The following is a 20,308-nucleotide window of genomic DNA, read 5'->3' on the forward strand; positions in this document are numbered from 1 at the left end:
CACTCTGCACCACCACTCTGCACTACCACTCTGCAGTACCACTCTGCAGTACCACTCTGCAGTACCACTATGCAGTACCACTCTGCACTCTGCACTACCACTCTGCACTACCACTCTGCACTCTGCATAACCACTCTGCACTACCACTCTGCACTACCACTCTGCACTACCACTCTGCAATACCACTCTGCACTCTGCACTACCACTCTGCACTCTGCACTACCAATCTGCACTCTACACTACCAATCTGCACTCTACACTACCACTCGCACTCTCAATCTGCATTCTCACTCTGCACTCTGCACTACCACTCTGCACTACCACTCTGCACTACCACTCTGCACTCTGCACTACCACTCTGCACTCTGCACTCTGCACTACCACTCTGCACTCTGCACTACCACTTTGCACTCTGCACTACCACTCTGCACTCTGCACTACCACTCTGCACTCTGCACTACCAATCTGCACTACCACTCTGCACTACCACTCTGCACTCTGCACTACCACTCTGCACTACCACTCTGCACTCTGCACTACCACTCTGCACTCTGCACTACAACTCTGCACTACCACTCTGCACTCTGCACTACCACTCTGCACTACCACTCTGCACTACCACTCTGCACTACCACTCTGCACTCTGCACTACCACTCTGCACTACCACTCTGCACTCTGCACTACCACTCTGCACTCTGCACTACCACTCTGCACTCTGCACTACCACTCTGCACTCTGCACCACCACTCTGCACTACCACTCTGCACTCTGCACTACCACTCTGCACTACCACTCTGCACTCTGCACTACCACTCTGCACTCTGCACTACCACTCTGCACTCTGCACTACCAATCTGCACTCTGCACTACCAATCTGCACTCTGCACTACCACTCGCACTCTCAATCTGCACTCTCACTCTGCACTCTGCACTACCACTCTGCACTCTGCACTACCACTCTGCACTACCACTCTGCACTACCACTCTGCACTACCACTCTGCACTACCACTCTGCACTCTGCACTACCACTCTGCACTCTGCACTACCACTCTGCACTCTGCACTCTGCACTCTGCACTACCACTCTGCACTACCACTCTGCACTACCACTCTGCACTACCAAACTGCACTCTGCACTCTCACTCTGCACTCTGCACTACCACTCTGTACTCTGCACTACCACTCGCACTCTGCACTACCACTCTGCACTCTGCACTACCACTCGCACTCTCACTCTGCACTACCACTCGGCACTCTGCACTACCACTCTGCTCTCTGCACTACCACTCGCACTCTCACTCTGCACTACCACTATGCACTCTGCACTACCACTCTGCACTCTGCACTACCCTATCCTTCACCACAGCACAGAGCAGAACGGCGCCTTCCCTCATAGACTGACATACAGCATGGTGCCCAGTAGGACTGCGCCAGATTTATATTTAGCTGGTGTCGCAGCCGCCCAAACTCACACTGTGAACCCGAAGTAGGGCATGAAAAGCGCACTCTTTACCTCTTACTGAACTTGCCACCCGTCAGGTGCTCCTTGGAACTCCTGCATAGTCAGACGCATATTAACTGACACATCGTTGAGAAAATAACAAACCTTTCTTTTTTTTAAATAAGTAGCTGAACTGTGTCGACAGAGTCCTTCACGCACGGCAGCTTTAGGCGTGAAGAAATATCATGTAGGAAATCGGGTGACCCAGAGAGGCTCAGATTATATTATACAGAATAAAATACCATTACAAAATCTTTTTAAATGCATAATTGTTGAAATGAGTGAATGTTCAATATCATCCGAAATGGCACTTTCCCACTTATTTTTATCGCAGCTAAGAGTGACAGTCAAATATACAGCTGGTACCGTGTTCTTCCCTCGTTATTCCACTTACCATGTCAGCCGCTTAAATAAACAAACTGGCAAGCCAGCCCAAAGCACCCACCACGTCGACCCTGAAGTATCACCTCACAGGGCTATCAGTGCTCTAAAACAAACTCGCTTTACATTCCATGTTCAAACAAGGAGGTGCAAGCTAGCTGAAAACTGTAAACCTTTTATTCCAAACAAACATTTTAAATTTCGGTAAAAGCATTTCAGCTATTCAAACATTGAAATTAGCCGAGTAAACCTGAGATGAAAGGAGCAACAAAATAATGCATGGCGCGCGCCCACCAAAACGCACTGCAGAATGGTGAACGCGCACACAGCATCTGGATTCCATTACAGCACCTCCCTGACAGCTCCTAATTGATATTTATGGATGGCCGTGCGCGAAACCGCAGAGAAAATGCCAAACATGGCGGACGTAAATTACATATAGCCTATCGCGTCAAGGCTACTAAAAAGACAGCACAGCGAAGACGAATCACTATGCAGATGCCATAAAAAAAGCCCGCGCACTAAGGAATGTGTCTTTCCCGAGCCCTAAAGAAACTTTTTTTTTTTTCTTTAACTATAGGATCTCGGAGCTCCGCCCCGAGCCCTAAAAACACCTTATTGCTGCCGCCGTCTTGCGCACATCAGCACTTCCTGCTTCTGGGCACAGGCTCCCAGCCTGCCCCGTGGCCAGTCCTAACGCTGCTCTCGCATGAGAGCAGCTTCAGGATTAGCCTGAGTGACAGCAAACCTTGCTCCCACACAGACTGGGAGCCTGTGCCTGCTCTCTCCAGCCCCAGCAACGCAACTTAGAGTGAGCTGGAGAGAGCTTGTGCATGAGGGTTTGGCCGGCCTGAGACGGCAGTCCAAACCTTCACGCGCAGAGAAGAGACAAGAGAGTGCACTACCACTTCCCCACTAGTGTCATCCCATCAGATTCCTGGGGGCGGGTCCAGGGGATTAAAATATAATTATAATAAAAGGGGTTTAACACCCGTTTTATTATCATTCTGTTTGCTGGTGGTAGGAGGGATGGCGGCGCTCCTCCGCTCTAATGGAGCGGCAGCCGCTGACAATATATGGTCTGTCCCCGGGCTTTTCAGCACACACACTACACACATACATATCCACCTCTCTACCAGTAGTAGCCACCCCCAGCCCAAGTGGGGAGGTGCGGGTTGGGCAGGAGGAGGGAGGTGGGGAGGAGGGGGGTAGAGAGATTTTGGGGATAAAAAAAACTTACCTTAACGCCGCCTATACCTGCACATTGGCTCTTCCTGCTTCTGGGCACAGGCTCCCAGCCTGCCCTGCAGCCAATCCTGAAGCTGCTCTCACGTGCAACAGTTTCAGGATTGCCCTGAGCGCCGGCAACTTGCGCTCTCAGGCAGACTGGGAGCCTGTGCCTGCTCTCTCCAGCCCCAGCAATACAGCTGAGGCTGGGGAGAGCTTCACTGCGCATGAGGGGTTTGGCTGGCCTGAGACAGCTGGCCACACACCTCATGTGCAGTGAAGGGAGTGCCCACCACTCTCCCACCAGCAGTATCATCCCCTGGAACCGCCCCCAAGACTCGTCAGATTCCTGGGGGCGTGTCCAGGGGATTAAAATAAAGCGATAATAAAACAGGTCCAAAACTGTTCTATTATCATTTTATTTGCTAGTGTTGGGAGGGGTGAGGTGCTACTCCGCTCCAATGGAGTCGCCGCCGCTTATGTGAATTGGATATCGATTCTGAACACTGCGGACACGTTACACTATAGATATTGCACACCTGCTCCTGTGGATGTATGTCTGTCACAGATATCGAATGTTTTTGCTTTTCAGGGAACCAATGGCTCCCAGTTGTGGGATACCGCATTAGCGGCGTTGGCCTTTCTGGAGGTGCAGTATGAACTCAGAAACATATGTGTATTTGTTTGTGTACTCCCTTCTTTTCAGGCCAGTGTCATTTTATCATTACAGTCTTTGCTTCTCAACAGCAGCTTTTAACTCCTTCCTCAGCTTATGGACCCCATCCTTTCCCTCCCATTGGTCATAGACGTCTCCACTTTATGGCTTTTTATTCTCCAACAAGAAATGCACAAAAGAAGTCACCGCTCTGTCACACAGAGTAACTTGGTTCCATCAGCTAGTGTGCTCTGTGTGCTTTACCTGGGACCCTGGTGTGGATCATTTTGACCACAACCTGGACCTATAAAAAATGCTGCTGATTTTTCATTTTCAATTTTCCTTCTCTGGTTTCCAAGCTCTCCTCTCCCTCTTCTGTCCACAAAATAATCATATCCCCTTCTTTGTGGACTTCCCTGTTCTTCCTAGCTTCATCTCTCTGTTTCCGCAGCCTCATTTTTGATAGCGGGCTGTCCACCATGGGCCCGAATCACAGAATGAATTTAAGACTAAATCCTAAACTTAATACTATTTGGTATTCACAGAATGCACTTACTACTTTCGGGATTCACAGAGTGAACTTACTACTTTCGGGATTCACAGATTGAACGTACTATTTTCGGTATTCACAGAATAGATTTAAGACTACTAACTTTACGTCCGCACTCGGGCCGGAAATTCCGGCCCGGAGGCGGAGCTTGCAGCTTGGAGGCGGAGCTTCCAGCTCAGAGGTGGGGATTTAGCCATGGCTGAAATCTCCACCTCTGGGCCACAAGCTCCGCCTCTGGGCTGCAAGCTCCTCCCCTACGCCGCAAGCTCCGCCTCCGGGCCGGAAACTCCGCCTCCAGGCCGGAATTTCCGGCCCGAGTGCGGACGTAAAGTTAGTAGTCTTAAATCTATTCTGTGAATACCGAAAGTAGTAAGTTAATTCTGTGAATCCCGAAAGTAGTAAGTTCACTCTGTGAATCCCGAAAGTAGTAAGTGCATTCTGTGAATACCAAATAGTAGTAAGTTTAGGATTTAGTCTTAAGTTCATTCTGTGAATCGGGCCCCATGTGTCCAGGATGCCTGGATCCATGATACATTTTCTTGAAATCCATTTAAGATGCCTTTCTGTTCAGTGAGTACTTCTCATGCAAAAGGTCATCGGTTTTCCCCAAACTCTAGCATGGATCAGGTCAGGACCTACATTGGACATCCTTGCTCTGTTGTTACTTCTGCCCTTCGTCACCTGCCCTCAGTCATCTGAAAACATCTGTGTATTTTGTCCATCACCTATTTTTTCCCCTTCTCTTCCTCCTGCTGTCTTCTCTGCTACTCTTTTCGTTCACCCTCTTGTCTCCATCTGCCAGCTTCCTCCGTTCATTATTTGATATCCCTGTGGTTACCATGTCTTCTGCCTTGTTGCAGGCAGGAGCTCAGGATCAGACCGAGTTCACCTCCTGTTTGAAGAAGGCCCATGAGTTCCTCTGCATCACACAGGTTAGTGAAGAGATGGTGAACTATGTGGTGCGTATAATATGTACAGGTGAGGGGAATCCAGCATAGACTGCCAAATGTTAAAAAACATCCTCACCCTTCGTCATAGTGTAAAAATGAGGACCCTTTTTAATAATTTCGAAACTGGAAGAGGTAGTTGTTTACGGGGTTCAAAGGTTGACTGTTTCAGGGCCTAATTCACAAGAGGTTTTCACACCTCACCTGCACTTCACTGCGTGTTTGGCTTGTTCTATGTCGCATAATTTCAAAATGTAAATTTACATTGTTTTTAATTGATTCCCTTGCGTAATACTGCCTCCGATTTTTGAAACTTACATCCCATCCTACATACATTCAGAGGTTTACTCCTATCAAGGGCAGGAGTAAATGTGCATTCTAGTTGGAAATGGGGTAGGAATGTCACCAAACCTAGTTGCATTAAAGGGAAAAAGGATTTCTCCACAGGGAAGAAAATTAATTTTTCCGGAGCATTTACGTATGCATATATGTACACTCTGCACATTTACGCATATATAAATGCTTACAAATATAAATGCTCATAGAAAACTGAGACTGGCAGCTGCCCACAAGTATTGATTTTTCTTTTGTAAGTAAAAAAAAAAAATCATACATTTATTCGAAACGTAAGAGTAATGGTCCAGAGGTCTGTGGGGAAGCTGTTCCAGGTCTTTGCTGCAATGTGGGAGAAGGAGAGTCCTCCACTTCTGCTTCAGTAGATGCAGGGAGTATGAGCTAGTAAAAGGGAGGCAGAGCGTAGCCCTTACACCTTTCTTTTGCTGTGTAGGTCATAGTTAGATTTTCAACACCTGGTATTCTGACATTCTGTCACTAGTTTCCAAATAGTGTTTAAAGTGTATAAAAAACTTAAGAACGTGTCCTGGGGCATCAGCAGAGTATTATTGATGTAAGTATCACAAGGAAAACCAAAGGAAATGATGGACAGAGCGTTGACAATACAAGCACTCAACCCCAGTCAACTGATCTGGGTTTAATCCATCACCGTTCTTTAGCCCATTCTGCCACCCCAGTTCAGACATGGCCATATGCAAATCAGTCTGACCCTGTGCCTCATGGGAACAGTCCAGCCCGAACTGCCAAGCCATGCCTTCCCTGGACCGGAAACAAGCTACCGAGGACCGGTTTCTGGCATTTCAGCCGTCTTCAGCACGGCTTGCTTGAATCCAGTGGCAAAGTGAGCAAGGGACTCACGTCTGAGCATACCCTGCCAACTTATGGCGAACAAAGAAAAAACCTCTCTAACATAAGAGAGGGGCCCAATAAATCCAAAGGGGTAGGGTACCGGAAGACGAATTGTCAATAAAGTTTCCCCTTTGGGTGAACTTATGAGCTAACCACAGTTAGACCATACACATGCACATTCAATTCAGTACCACCATTTAGGAGCAGCAAATGATATACATAATACAGTCATACAACAAATGTACATTTTATTTTGGCATATTAAAAACATTGTTAAAAACAATCATAATAAATAAACAATAATGCACATTGATACACAAAAAATTGATCACATATAATGGGACAATAACACAAGGAAAATGGTTGAAATTAAAAAGGGGAATACACTAGTACGAACTCAAAACTAAATCACACTCCAAACTGTACGTTAGTTTCTATTTGGAGGAGTTCCTTTGTTCAATAACTTAGCGTGTTTCCACCCAGCATAGCACGTTGAACAAAGGAACTCCTCCAAATAGAAACTAACGTACAGTTTGGAGTGTGATTTAGTTTTGTGTTCGTACTAGTGTACAGAGACGCTGACCTCTTTGCTGTATTAAGGGTCTTAAACCCCTAGTAATGGCACGTACCTGCTGATAATAATAAGTCCAAACGGCAAAGTGGGGTCCTAGGTCCTCGACACAGCGCGTTCTGGGGTCTTGCGTGGACTGCAGGGTTTATATATCGAAATCTCGCGCGCTAATCGTGCGTGGTGTTTTCCATTTGGGCAGCATTACTTCCAGGTCACAGTGTCCCGTTAGCACTCATTTAAGTAATGAAAAAAGGACTTGAATTACTCGAGACAATCTCAAGAGTAATCAAAGTTGTTTAGAAAAGCATCCGTAGGTCATTAAATACGGATGTCGCTGTTATTTTGTTCTTGCATATATTTCATTTAATCATATAGCGATTTCCCGTTTTTTATTTTAAGTGATTGCATCGTTTTGTCCTCCATATTGTGCCTCAAAATAATATTCAAAAGGGATAAATGACCAAATTTTTCTTATCAGAAGAGAGATTACACCCATTATATATAAACGTCAAGGGCCCTTCAAAGATGGCAGCTCAAAATACGTCCGACCCTAATGAAATTAAAGTGTGGCTGTGAACTAACAGCCATGTATTATACTATCTAGTAAAGTTCTAAATACAGGAAAAACACAATATATGTCAATACTCAGCAATGTTTGTACAACAAAACGCATCAAACATTTAAATAATGGCTGATAGCCAGAAACCGGTCCTAGGATGCTTGATTCTGTTCCAGGAAAGACATGGCTTGGCAGTTCGGGCTGGACTGTTCCCATGAGGCACAGGGTCAAGGCTGATTTGCATATGGCCATGTCTGAACTGGGGTGGTGTGGAGTGCAAAAAAACGATGGATTTATGCCCAGATCTCTGTACTGGGGTGAATGTATGACATTGTTCTGCATTCTGTCCATCAACTGTTGTTTTTGCATTTGTCACCCCGAGTGGGATGGGTATGCTCAGACGTGAGTCCCATACTCTCCACACCACTGGAGTCAAGCTATCCTGGCTGATGATGGCTGATAGCCAGAAACCGGTCCTAGGATGCTTGATTCCGGTCCAGGAAAGACATGGCTTGGCAGTTCGGGCTGAACTGTTCCCATGAGGCACAGGGTCAAGGCTGATTTGCATATGGCCATGTCTGAACTGGCGCGGTGTGGAGTGCAAAAAAACGATGGATTTAGGCCCAGATCCCTGTACTGGGGTGAACGTATGACATTGTTCTGCATTCTGTCCATCAACTGTTGTTTTTGCATTTGTCACCCCGAGTGGGATGGGTATGCTCAGATGTGAGTCCCATGCTCTCCACACCACTGGAGTCAAGCTATCCTGGCTGATGACGGCTGATAGCCAGAAACCGGTCCTAGGATGCTTGATTCCGGTCCAGGAAAGACATGGCTTGGCAGTTCGGGCTGGACTGTTCCCATGAGGCACAGGGTCAAGGCTGATTTGCATATGGCCATGTCTGAACTGGGGTGGTGTGGAGTGCAAAAAACGATAGATTTAGGCCCAGATCTCTGTACTGGGGTGAATGTATGACATTGTTCTGCATTCTGTCCATCAACTGTTATTTTTGCATTTGTCACCCCGAGTGGGATGGGTATGCTCAGACGTGAGTCCCGTGCTCTCCACACCACTGGAGTCAAGCTATCCTGGCTGATGACGGCTGATAGCCAGAAACCGGTCCTAGGATGCTTGATTCCGGTCCAGGAAAGACATGGCTTGGCAGTTCGGGCTGGACTGTTCCCATGAGGCACAGGGTCAAGGCTGATTTGCATATGGCCATGTCTGAACTGGGGTGGTGTGGAGTGCAAAAAAACGATGGATTTAGGCCCAGATCTCTGTACTGGGGTGAATGTATGACATTGTTCTGCATTCTCTCCATCAACTGTTGTTTTTGCATTTGTCACCCCGAGTGGGATGGGTATGCTCAGACGTGAGTCCCATGCTCTCCACACCACTGGAGTCAAGCTATCCTGGCTGATGACGGCTGATAGCCAGAAACCGGTCCTAGGATGCTTGATTCCGATCCAGGAAAGACATGGCTTGGCAGTTCGGGCTGGACTATTCCCATGAGGCACAGGGTCAAGGCTGATTTGCATATGGCCATGTCTGAACTGGGGTGGTGTGGAGTGCAAAAAAACGATGGATTTAGGTCCAGATCTCTGTACTGGGGTGAATGTATGACATTGTTCTGCATTCTGTCCATCAACTGTTATTTTTGCATTTGTCACCCCGAGTGGGATGGGTATGCTCAGACGTGAGTCCCGTGCTCTCCACACCACTGGAGTCAAGCTATCCTGGCTGATGACGGCTGATAGCCAGAAACCGGTCCTAGGATGCTTGATTCCGATCCAGGAAAGACATGGCTTGGCAGTTCGGGCTGGACTATTCCCATGAGGCACAGGGTCAAGGCTGATTTGCTTATGGCCATGTCTGAACTGGGGTGGTGTGGAGTGCAAAAAAACGATGGATTTAGGCCCAGATCTCTGTACTGGGGTGAATGTATGACATTGTTCTGCATTCTGTCCATCAACTGTTGTTTTTGCATTTGTCACCCCGAATGGGATGGGTATGCTCAGACGTGAGTCCCATGCTCTCCACACCACTGGAGTCAAGCTATCCTGGCTGATGATGGCTGATAGCCATAAACCGGTCCTAGGATGCTTGATTCCGGTCCAGGAAAGACATGGCTTGGCAGTTCGGGCTGAACTGTTCCCATGAGGCACAGGGTCAAGGCTGATTTGCATATGGCCATGTCTGAACTGGGGTGGTGTGGATTGCAAAAAAAACGATGGATTTAGGCCCAGATCTCTGTACTGGGGTGAATGTATGACATTGTTCTGCATTCTGTCCATCAACTGTTGTTTTTGCATTTGTCACCCCAAGTGGGATGGGTATGCTCAGACGTGAGTCCCATGCTCTCCACACCACTGGAGTCAAGCTATCCTGGCTGATGACGGCTGATTGCCAGAAACCGGTCCTAGGATGCTTGATTCCGGTCCAGGCAAGACATGGCTTGGCAGTTCGGGCTGGACTGTTCCCATAATGCACCGTGTCAAGGCTAATTTGCATATGGCCATGTCTGAACTGGGGTGGTGTGGAGTGCAAAAAAATGATTGATTTAGACCCAGATCTCTGTACTGGGGTGAATGTATGACATTGTTCTGCATTCTGTCCATCAACTGTTATTTTTGCATTTGTCACCCCGAGTGGGATGGGTATGCTCAGACGTGAGTCCCATGCTCTCCACACCACTGGAGTCAAGCTATCCTGGCTGATGACGGCTGATAGCCAGAAACCGGTCCTAGGATGCTTGATTCCGGTCCAGGAAAGACATGGCTTGGCAATTCGGGCTGGACTGTTCCCATGAGGCACAGGGTCAAGGCTGATTTGCATATGGCCATGTCTGAACTGGGGTGGTGTGGAGTGCAAAAAAATGATGGATTTATGCCCAGATCTCTGTACTGGGGTGAATGTATGACATTGTTCTGCATTCTCTCCATCAACTGTTGTTTTTGCATTTGTCACCCCGAGTGGGATGGGTATGCTCAGACGTGCGTCCTATGCTCTCCACACCACTGGAGTCAAGCTATCCTGGCTGATGACGGCTGATAGCCAGAAACCGGTCCTAGGATGCTTGATTCCGGTCCAGGAAAGACATGGCTTGGAAGTTCGGGCTGGACTGTTCCCATGAGGCACAGGGTCAAGACTGATTTGCATATGGCCATGTCTGAGCTGGGGTGGTGTGGAGTGCAAAAAAACGATGGATTTAGGCCCAGATCTCTGTACTGGGGTGAATGTATGACATTGTCTGCATTCTGTCCATCAACTGTTGTTTAAGCGTAAGTATCACAAGACCTTTTACAGTGGGTAATGAAGTAAATTTATTGTAACATAGAGAGACAGCTTAAACAACCTCTCTAGTTCAAGTCTTCCCGTGTGATGTATCACAAGACCTTTTAAAGTGGGTTATGAAGTAAATTTATTGTAACATAGAGAGACAGCTTGAACAACCAATCTAGTTCAAGTCTTCCCGTTTTCTAACCCTACCAACCGCCCAGCTGCAGAACATTAAAACAGAATGCAGAAGAAAGAATGCAAAGAGCATTCCAAGATCACCTAATATAGAATACCACAATTATCAATTGGACCCCAGCATTATCATCATTTGTTGAATTCAATTGGCCTTGAAGCCATCCGATTTCCCACTTTGCTATTGCGATGATTGTCCTGTTCTGGGTTGGTTTCTCTTCACAGCACTGGCAAGCATAACACTCTGCATAAAAGACAGCACCTGGCATAAGGCTATTAACTCATCTTTATTAATTTCTCAGCTCTTCTACATGGCCTACTGATGTGGAGCTACTCTCCACATGTCCTTTTATCTCTGCTTCCCTCAATGTAGTGAGAGGGAAAACTAGTACTTCATGTCTCCTCCAAGGAAGTTCCTGGCATCTCACTTCTGTCTGAACCAGCTAGACCGCTGACCTACTTATATAACAATGTCCTTTCCTGGAGGACATGACATCCTCCCGACTTACAAAGAAATTCAGTCAATCTCTTCAGTGCATCCTTTGGGCTCTGTAGTTGGTTTCTTTGCTCTGCGAATGTTGACAGTGGTTCTGCAGATGTTGCGTGTGATGTCTGTTGCAGGGAGTGTTCGTTGGTGAGGTGAGCATCCTTTGGACTCCTTGATTGGTTTGTTAACTCTGTGGATGTTGAGTGTTTTTTTTTTTTAGAAAGGTGTTTGTTGGTTTGATGCTTCATAAGAACAAGGGTCGGCTCTGGGACCCATTTACTTGTTTTGTTTGCCTCACCCACTCCCAGTTGCATTTGGGAATGTTGAAGTCTTTGACCATCCAGGCATATTTATGTTCCTTTCTCATCTCCCTTTTCTTGAGAATGACATGTCTCTGTCAACACATTTCTGCCTTTCTTACTGAGTGATGAGACAGCAGTTTCCCAACATTTCTGGGTAATTTCCCACTAATTTGTTCTTATTCTGCAAGCTCTATGAGTCAGCCGAGCTGTCCCCATCAGAGGTGAAGGTATAATATTCATGTCTTGATGTGAAAATAACTGACATGACATGTTGTGTTGTGGGGTAAGTGATTGTTCTGAGTCATCAACATGTGATGTTTTGCTCTGAATGAGGAGAACGTTCTCTGAATCCACTGTGCATTTGGGTGATTGACAGCATGGGCGTTTTCTCGATCTTGACGTGCCAGATGATTCTGTTGAGCTGAGTGATTGTGCTGACATGCTTTCTAAATCTAATGAATCTTCTGCTGATTTCCTTTGAGGAAGTTATTCTGGGTGTGGTCTGACTGCTGAATCTCTTGAGCTGATGGACTGTGATGAACTGCTCCTTGAGTCGATGCTATCTTTGGGACATTTCTTTGGGTACATCTCTCGAAGTGTCTTATGTGCTCTTGCAACAGAGGGATAATTTGATAGCTGAGTGTTTATTTCTTTTCTTTGGCCCCAGTGCCTTTTGTCTCGGATCCTCTCATATGGTGTTAACTGTTTCCTCTCAGTTTTCTCCTTATTGTCGTGGGTGTCTTGAGTGTGTTTGCATACCCATTTCCGGTGTCTGAGTGAATTGCCCAGTCCTATATGGTTTGTTTCTTCTTCTCGTTTGTTGAGCGCACTGTCGTCTGTGCCATGTGTGTGATATGTACCACTGCTTGATGCTTCTTCGGAAAAGTCTAAGAAGTTCGATGAACAATGGGTGGCTCAGGTGTGTTTGTATACCGGTTTCCAGAGTCGGTGTAAATTGCACAATCTTCTGTAGTCTGTTTTTTCTTCACGCTTGTTGGGCATGGTGTTGTCTGTTCCATTTGTGTGATCTGTCCCTCTGCTTGCTGCTTCTTCAGAATAATCTGGAAAATTTGATGAATGACTCCTTGAAGTTATTTCAGTTTAGCTGTCACAATCCTGAATTGTTCTGGTCTTTTGTTTGCCATCCTCCACTGCCGATTGTATTGTTCAATCTGAGTTTTTCATGTCACTTTGTCTATTGTGGTATCTTGTCCCTGGTCTGCCTTTGCCCTGACTCTTTCTGGCTCTTTTGTTTTCTTGGGCTTTACTCACTGACATGAGAAACATCTCTTTTCTCTTGTCTTCCTTTCTTGCATTGAGGTGCAATTCTTTTGCTTTGGCCTGCTCTCCAGCTTTGGCCGCCTGATGATTTCCTTTAACGAGAGCTGCTTTTGAAGGATCTTGCGCTTCGTGTCTGGTATTGAACAGCCCTCTATTACCCTGAGTCGAATTGCTTCCTCATTTGTGAATGTATTGAAATTACAGTATTGTACCAGACTTTGTAACCTTGTGATGAAATGGTTTAATGATTCACCTGGTTCCTGCCGTACTGCGTTAAAGATGAGGCGTTCTTGATCCACGGTTTTCTTTGTGTTGAAATGGGAATGTAGTGTCTCTTTGAGTTTTTCATATGTCTCTGTCTCCTTTGTCGAAAATGTTCTGATTAGGCGTTGGCCTTCGTGCCCCACCAGCTGAAGTAGTAGTAGCAGACTTTCTTTGTGTCTTCGCTCACCGGCTGTTGCACAAAATTCAACCAGTGACTCCAGCTACTGGTTCGGGGTCACACTTCAATGCAGGGGTTAGCTTTCTGAGTTTCTTTACCCACCGACATGATGGTGGAATTTGCTGGTATGATAATGCCGCATGACTACTCACTATACTTTATGTATTATTTGTTGGCCCTCTTCTGTAGAGACCTTGCATACAGTTGTTTTTCTTTTGATTTTGGGAAAGCTCACTCAAAGGTAAGCGCTGTATCCTTTCTGGCAGCTTCACATTTTCCTTGTAAAGCTATTCCAGCTTTGATCCACCCAGCTATGTATATTCCTTTCAAAAGCCAACCTGGATTGGTGTCTGACATTAGTATGGCTGTCTCAGTAGGCTTCAGTGAGTTAGGCTTGGATTGACTGATTCCAGTATGGCCACCTTATTGATTTGAGTGGATTTGTCTCAGGGCACCTGACTTCAAGATGACCACCCCATAGACTTCAATGGACTGTCTCTCAATTTGCCTGACTTCAAAATGGCCACCACTTTGCAGCAGCATGCATGGCTTTTAGCTCAGAGAATTCCTGCTTTTCTTTAATGCTGCATGCTAGCTGCAGGTAATTTGTGCATCCTCAGCACTGTTTCTTTATTATGTTACTTGCCTCCTTTATCTGCAGGCGTGATCTTCGATCCCACCGTCGTCACCAGTTGTCCTGTTTTGTATTGGTTTCTCTTCACAGCACTGGCAAGCGTAACACTCTGCATAAAAGACAGCAGCTGACATAAGGCTATTAGCTCACGTTTATTATTTTCTCAGCTTTTGTACATGTCCTACTGATATGGAGCTACTCTCCACACGTCCTCTACTTTCTGCTTCCCTCAATGTAGTGAGAGGGAAACTAGTCAGTATTGCCAGATTTGAGACCAGTCCCAAACCCAAAGCCTCTCAAGTATAAGCCCAAATTAGGCAAAACGCCGACCAGCATCAGCCCAAAAAACAGTTCAAAGTCGCAACTCTAAATTATGCAGAAATAGTCATCAGAAACTATTTGAAGGATGAATGTAAATTCTAATCGTTATACAGATAATGGGAGGGGGTTAACTGGGCACCTGTACAAAGAGACTAGCCTGCCCCAAGTCATTTCAACAGCTTGTTTAACAAGTGTACCCAAGTTGCCATGGGATTAAGCTAAACCTTGCACATCTCTGTGATTAAGTTGATTATGAAACGTGTCTGCGCTGGACCTGTTCACTCTACCATTCCTGCCCTTCTCTCAGCAAGCAATGAAAAAAAAAAGATTGTGGATTAGAGACGCAGCAACTGCTCACCTGATAAAAATATTTACACTTATGGACCAAGCATAAAATGTGTATGATTATTCAGTCAAAATCTGCAGTCACACCTCATTTTTAAACCCAAAAGCAAAACATATGTACAGTTTTAGTGCACGTTTACTGTTACATTAATGTTCAGCTGTACTGAGGTCTAAACTGCAAATGTAACTTCAAGGTTCTTTCTCGAATGTATATCTTCTAAAGCTACACTAGACCATAGCTGCCAAGGTTTCCGTTTGCTTGTGTGACATTTACATATGTTTCCAGTGCATTTATGAGTGAAATTTTACAGCCTTATGTGTGACTTTTGAGTGACACTTCACAGTAAGTTCAAAAAAGCACTTAGTAAATATCGGAGAGGGCCCATATTGTATAAAATGTGACCAGGTTGAATTCGCCTCTAAACAGATGCAATGTTCCTGGTCTTTTGAGGTCTAAATTAAGCTTCTCCCTACTGGGCATAGACAAGCTAGCACCTATGTTACCTAAATGTTCTTTCCACTGTGTATATAAGGGTGCCTTGTGTTGTTGAATGATTTTGGATAATGATAGCAAGTGGCACCCTGTCCAAAATTAACCATCATCATTTAAGCTTTATTCGACATTTGTCATAAAAGCATTCACCTAACCCTAATACAATAAATACTACATTTAAAAATAGTTCTAAAAATACATATTAAACATTAAATGTCGAATGAATACATGATAAAAATAGATCTGATAATAACAATTTATAGCAATTCATAAAAATGTAAGATTCCTAAAGTAAAATAGTATAATCCATGTGGCAAAATGCAAAATACATAATTTCATTAAGGTGCAATTGCCATTAACGATCGGGTACGAATTAACCAAGACCACACTAGAAATTTTGCTACACCAACCACAAGAAATGTAGAACAATCAGTTTCAAGTATCCTGAGAGCTTCCGATTGGCTACGGGTTCCCAAGTTTGAGCACACAGGTTTTAACCATTTACGTCTGGGAGACGAATACAGAGGACAACAAAACAAAAAATGAGAAATGTGTTCAGTTTGTTCATTACAATGGTGACAATATTCGTCCCATGCCGGGGACCAGTGCTTCTTAAACGCGTTCAGCGGAAGTACACCTATGCGAAATTGGAAATAAAGTTTTCTATCATGGGGTTTTTCAATTATATCCCAGAAAGGTTCGCAGAAAGGGTACATTTTTATATTTAAGAAGCGAGATGTTAAATTTGAACTTGTACTGTCACTAAACATTGTAAGATATACCATTTCCCAGTATAGTTCTTTTAACTTAGCCTTTGTTGGAAAGCAGGTTACATCTTCAACTTCCCACAGATAGTCCAATTTCAGTTTTATTAGGAGTTCCCGAAGCTCCCTTAACCATGGAATACTGTGGAAACAATCAAATTTGATGACATCCTTCAATGCTGCTGCATAATGGCTTAATTCTGGGGTCACCATAATCCTTCTCCAGTATAGGAGAGGACGTAACCTCGCTATGTCCTCTATAGATTTTCTTCCCAGATCCAATTTTAACGGGGTTGTCGGTGTACTTTGGGGGACCATCACAATCCCTCGTAAAAACCTGTTTTCAGCTCGTCCCAATTCTCTCAAATTAGAAAAACCCCATAGTTCGGAGCCATATAAACAAGCCCCCAGTACTTTCATAGAATAGATTTCCAGCACACTGTTTACTGGCTTTGTCAATGAGGTGCGGTGTTTGAGTGTGATAGCGCCTGCTAGCTGCCTATACTTTAATAAGGTCATGGTTATGTGATGCTTCCAGCTCATGTTTTCTTGGAGGGTGATGCCTAGGTAGGAAAAAGAATCCACTCTCTCCAGTGGTGTACCTTTGTATTTTATTACACCTTTAAAGGTGAACTGTTGGTTGAGGCACATAAATTTTGTTTTGGTGGTATTCAATTCAAGGCCCCTCCCATCGCAGAATACACCAAAGGCATCCACCACTTTTTGAAGCCCACTAGGGGTGCGGGAAAGTAAGAGTGTATCATCCGCAAACATGAGGACTGGTACACGAGAGCCAGCAATTACAGGGGCGTCACTAGCAACCTTTTCTAGATGTTCAACAATACCATTTATATAGATAGAGAAAAGGGTAGGAGCTAGGACACACCCTTGTCTTACCCCACGTTCTACTGGGAAGGGATCAGTTACTTCTCCTTGCTTGCCCCATCTTATTCTTGCAAAGTTGTTTTCGTGAAGACGAACAAGGAGTGTAAGCAATTCCTGGCTTAGGCCCACTTCCGACAAGGTCTTCCAGAGCATTTCTCTGGGGACCAGGTCGAAAGCTGCTTTTAGGTCCACAAAGACTGCATACAATGGCCCCTGCTTTAAAGTAACGTTTCTCCAGTAGATTGTTAGGAAGTGGAGAACTTGATCAACGCTACTAGTTGAGGGACGAAACCCTGCTTGATAAGGTGACAAAATGTTTTTTTCGTCAATCCATTGCTGCAGTTTATTTTGGACTAATCGGCCCATTAGTTTTTGTGCAGTGTCAATCAGACTAATGGGTCTATAGTTTCTAGCCTGGGAACGATCACCTTTCTTATAAATGGGAATAATTTCAGCTCCCTTCCATGAAGCAGGCACTTTCCCTCCCATAGCCACCGCATTAGCCAGCATTACAAAGTAGGTACACCAGGATTTCCGATCAGATAGAAAAATATCTGCCGGAATTCCATCCATACCTGGTGCTTTGCCCCTTGCTACGCAATCCAGTACTACACTCACATCCCCCTCAGTAAAAATTGGTGATTTGTAATAAACTTGATGTGGAGGACAATCAGTATTAAACATAGGGTTACGAGCATACTGTGGTCGGAAATATTCTACCCAATCGGTTTTCGGGACATAATTAGTTGGCTGGGGTGCTATGCCACCCTTTGCCCATTTTACTGAGGCCCAGAAACGCTTGGAGTCCTTTGAGGCACACGCCTCCTTAAGTTCTTGCCAACAATCCTCGTCCCAACGCTTCTTGGCTGTTTTTTGGACCTGTCTGTAGTGGTTTCTCGCAAGCCTTACTGCTTCGGCATTTCCTACTCTTAGTTCCATGCTAAGATTATCTCGTGCAACCCTACAGCTCTTATCATACCACCCTCTAGTCTCTTGGGGCTTTCTCTTTTTACTTGAGGCTACCGTTTTAACAAAAAAACTTTGAATTTTAGAAAACATTTTCTCATGAGCAGCCATCATGTAATCTGCGAAGTCAGTCATCCCATAATGGGACTTAATCTTACAGACTTCCTCCACCACTATTTCCTTTAGGGTCTCTATTTTTACAATGTCCTCTAGGAGCATACTCCACTTCAAATGGCGGAGGTTGTTTGAGCTTACAAGATCTTGTGTAACCGTCTGCTCCCCTCTAGGGAGGTCGGGTACTTCATGATAGTGATGGAGTGTCAGGCACAAAGGATTATGGTCACTTTCTAATTTGTCCTTCACTTCCATATCTATCAATCTATCCCAAGCTCTTACATCCAGTAGTATATAATCTATTCTACTGGCCGATCGACCATTATCAAAAGTATTTTTCCCCTTAGGGTCCGACGGTACCCGCCCATTTACTGCTCTAAGCCCTCTAGAAAGACAAAAGCTTTTCAATTGAATAGCTACTGTGCTCCATTTCTTGATTGCAGGGATATCTAGTTGGGGAATTCTCCACTTTATATCCTCATCTTCTGCCAAGGTTCTATCCTCCTCGCCCATAGGTTCGAAGGTGGTATTGAAATCCCCGCCTATTATTATATGAGGTAACACTGGCAGCATTTCAATATGATGCTCAAGAATCGTCAAGGTCTCTGATAATTTACCTCTAACAACTCCCCTGGAATAAAGATTGAACAAGGCCAATTGTTGGCCATTTTGCCAGTTAATATCCAGTGCTAGAATATCATTAGAGGGTATAGACCTTCGCTTGACCACACTTTTCAAAGTTTGGCGTACCCAAATTAACAAGCCCCCAGAGGGACGACCCACTCTATTTTTTACAGCAGGAATATAAAAATTCAAATACCCTTGCCGGAAAATTGGTACAAGCGACCAAGTTTCTTGCAACATAACAATATCGTACTGGTCGATAAAGTCGACCCAATCTGGGATATTTAACTTATTTGCGATTCCCGCTATATTCCAAGAGATGATAGATAATGGGTATAAGGCCTTTTGATAGCACATCTGAACAATATCAGGGGTATTTACTGTTTCTACGGGAACTATCCCTGGGACTACAACTCTACTCATTGGAGATGACTTCTTGATTACCTCCAGTGCTGCATTTTGTTCCAACAGCATTCTAATTGGTTCCTCTGGAACAAAAGTGGAAAATACACTAGAGGCCATAGATGGTTTATATAATAGATGCTCATCTGAGAAGAGAGTCTTAACGTATCTTTGGTCCAACTGTGCTTCCGAAGGAGCAATAGATACACATGCGAGTCAATCGCATGCATTTAAGTCGGACAACACTGTGTAATGGTTATCCAAATTTAGCCCCCACTCGCCTGCTGGATTGACCCTGGCCCTTCTATTTCCCACAACAGTCCACTTAGTTCTTAGTATGCTAGATTTAGCTACTAGACCTCTTCTGCTATAGAAGAAATCCAGAGTCAAGGGTACTATTTCTGCTGTTCTAAGTTGTGGGGGGAAGATGTTCCGTAAAACATCAGGCAACACTTCAGGGCTCTTGAAGTTCAAAACCACACAATCCCCTTGAAATTTCTTTACCTTTGTACCTATCCACTTGACCCTTCTTGCTGTGAGCAAATCATCAGAAAGTTTTTCCTTGCCCCAGGGCGATATATGCATGTTATTACCAAGCCACTGAAGGGCCTTATGTCTTAAGGAATCTGGAGATTCGATCTGTCCTATATTCAACGATGGAGTGTTTGCAAGTACTAGAATCAAGGGGGAGGCTTCCACAATTAATTCGACTGGGCCAGTTTCTAGGTTAAAAAGCTCAGAGGTGGTGTTGGGTGCTGCTTGTGCTGGATCTGTAGTTAAAGCCATATCGGGGGTTTCACCATGCCCAGAGCTAACTTGTTGGATTTGGTCAGATGGAACTGGTGGATCTACATTCATGATCCCCCCGAGAGATTTCCCTGCAGCCTCTATAAGTTCACATTTAGTTGTTATTAAATTTGATATTTCCCCCACCCCCTCATTAGTTTTCTTTAAGAGGGTCTCTAGCTTGTTAACCTTGTTTGCAAGTTGGTCTACCTTTGATATAAGGGGTTTCATTAACCCAGATAATGTAGACTCAAGTATGCCCATAAGTTTACTTAAGAGGGTATCCTCCCCATCTGTACTTTCATACTCGTCTTCCCTTATCCTGTCCTCCACCCTTTTCTTTGCTCCTCTAAGGGGAGTTACAGGTTTGTTCTTTGAAGAGCGTAAGCCCCCTC

At 45.0% G+C, this 20,308-nt stretch overlaps 1 protein-coding gene across 1 annotated transcript in view; it reads left to right on the top strand.

Moving 5' to 3' along the window:
• Positions 1-20,308, top strand: part of LOC144824194 (lanosterol synthase-like) — a 227,102-nt gene that overhangs the window by 126,466 nt on the left and 80,328 nt on the right. Inside the window, exons 10-11 of the mRNA XM_078683350.1 lie at positions 3,703-3,759; positions 5,176-5,247. Coding sequence (XP_078539476.1) covers positions 3,703-3,759; positions 5,176-5,247 — 129 coding nt within the window. The remainder of the gene's footprint in view (positions 1-3,702; positions 3,760-5,175; positions 5,248-20,308) is intronic.

Source organism: Lissotriton helveticus, chromosome 3_1 (genome assembly GCF_964261635.1).
Source record: "Lissotriton helveticus chromosome 3_1, aLisHel1.1, whole genome shotgun sequence".
Taxonomy (NCBI): domain Eukaryota; kingdom Metazoa; phylum Chordata; class Amphibia; order Caudata; family Salamandridae; genus Lissotriton; species Lissotriton helveticus.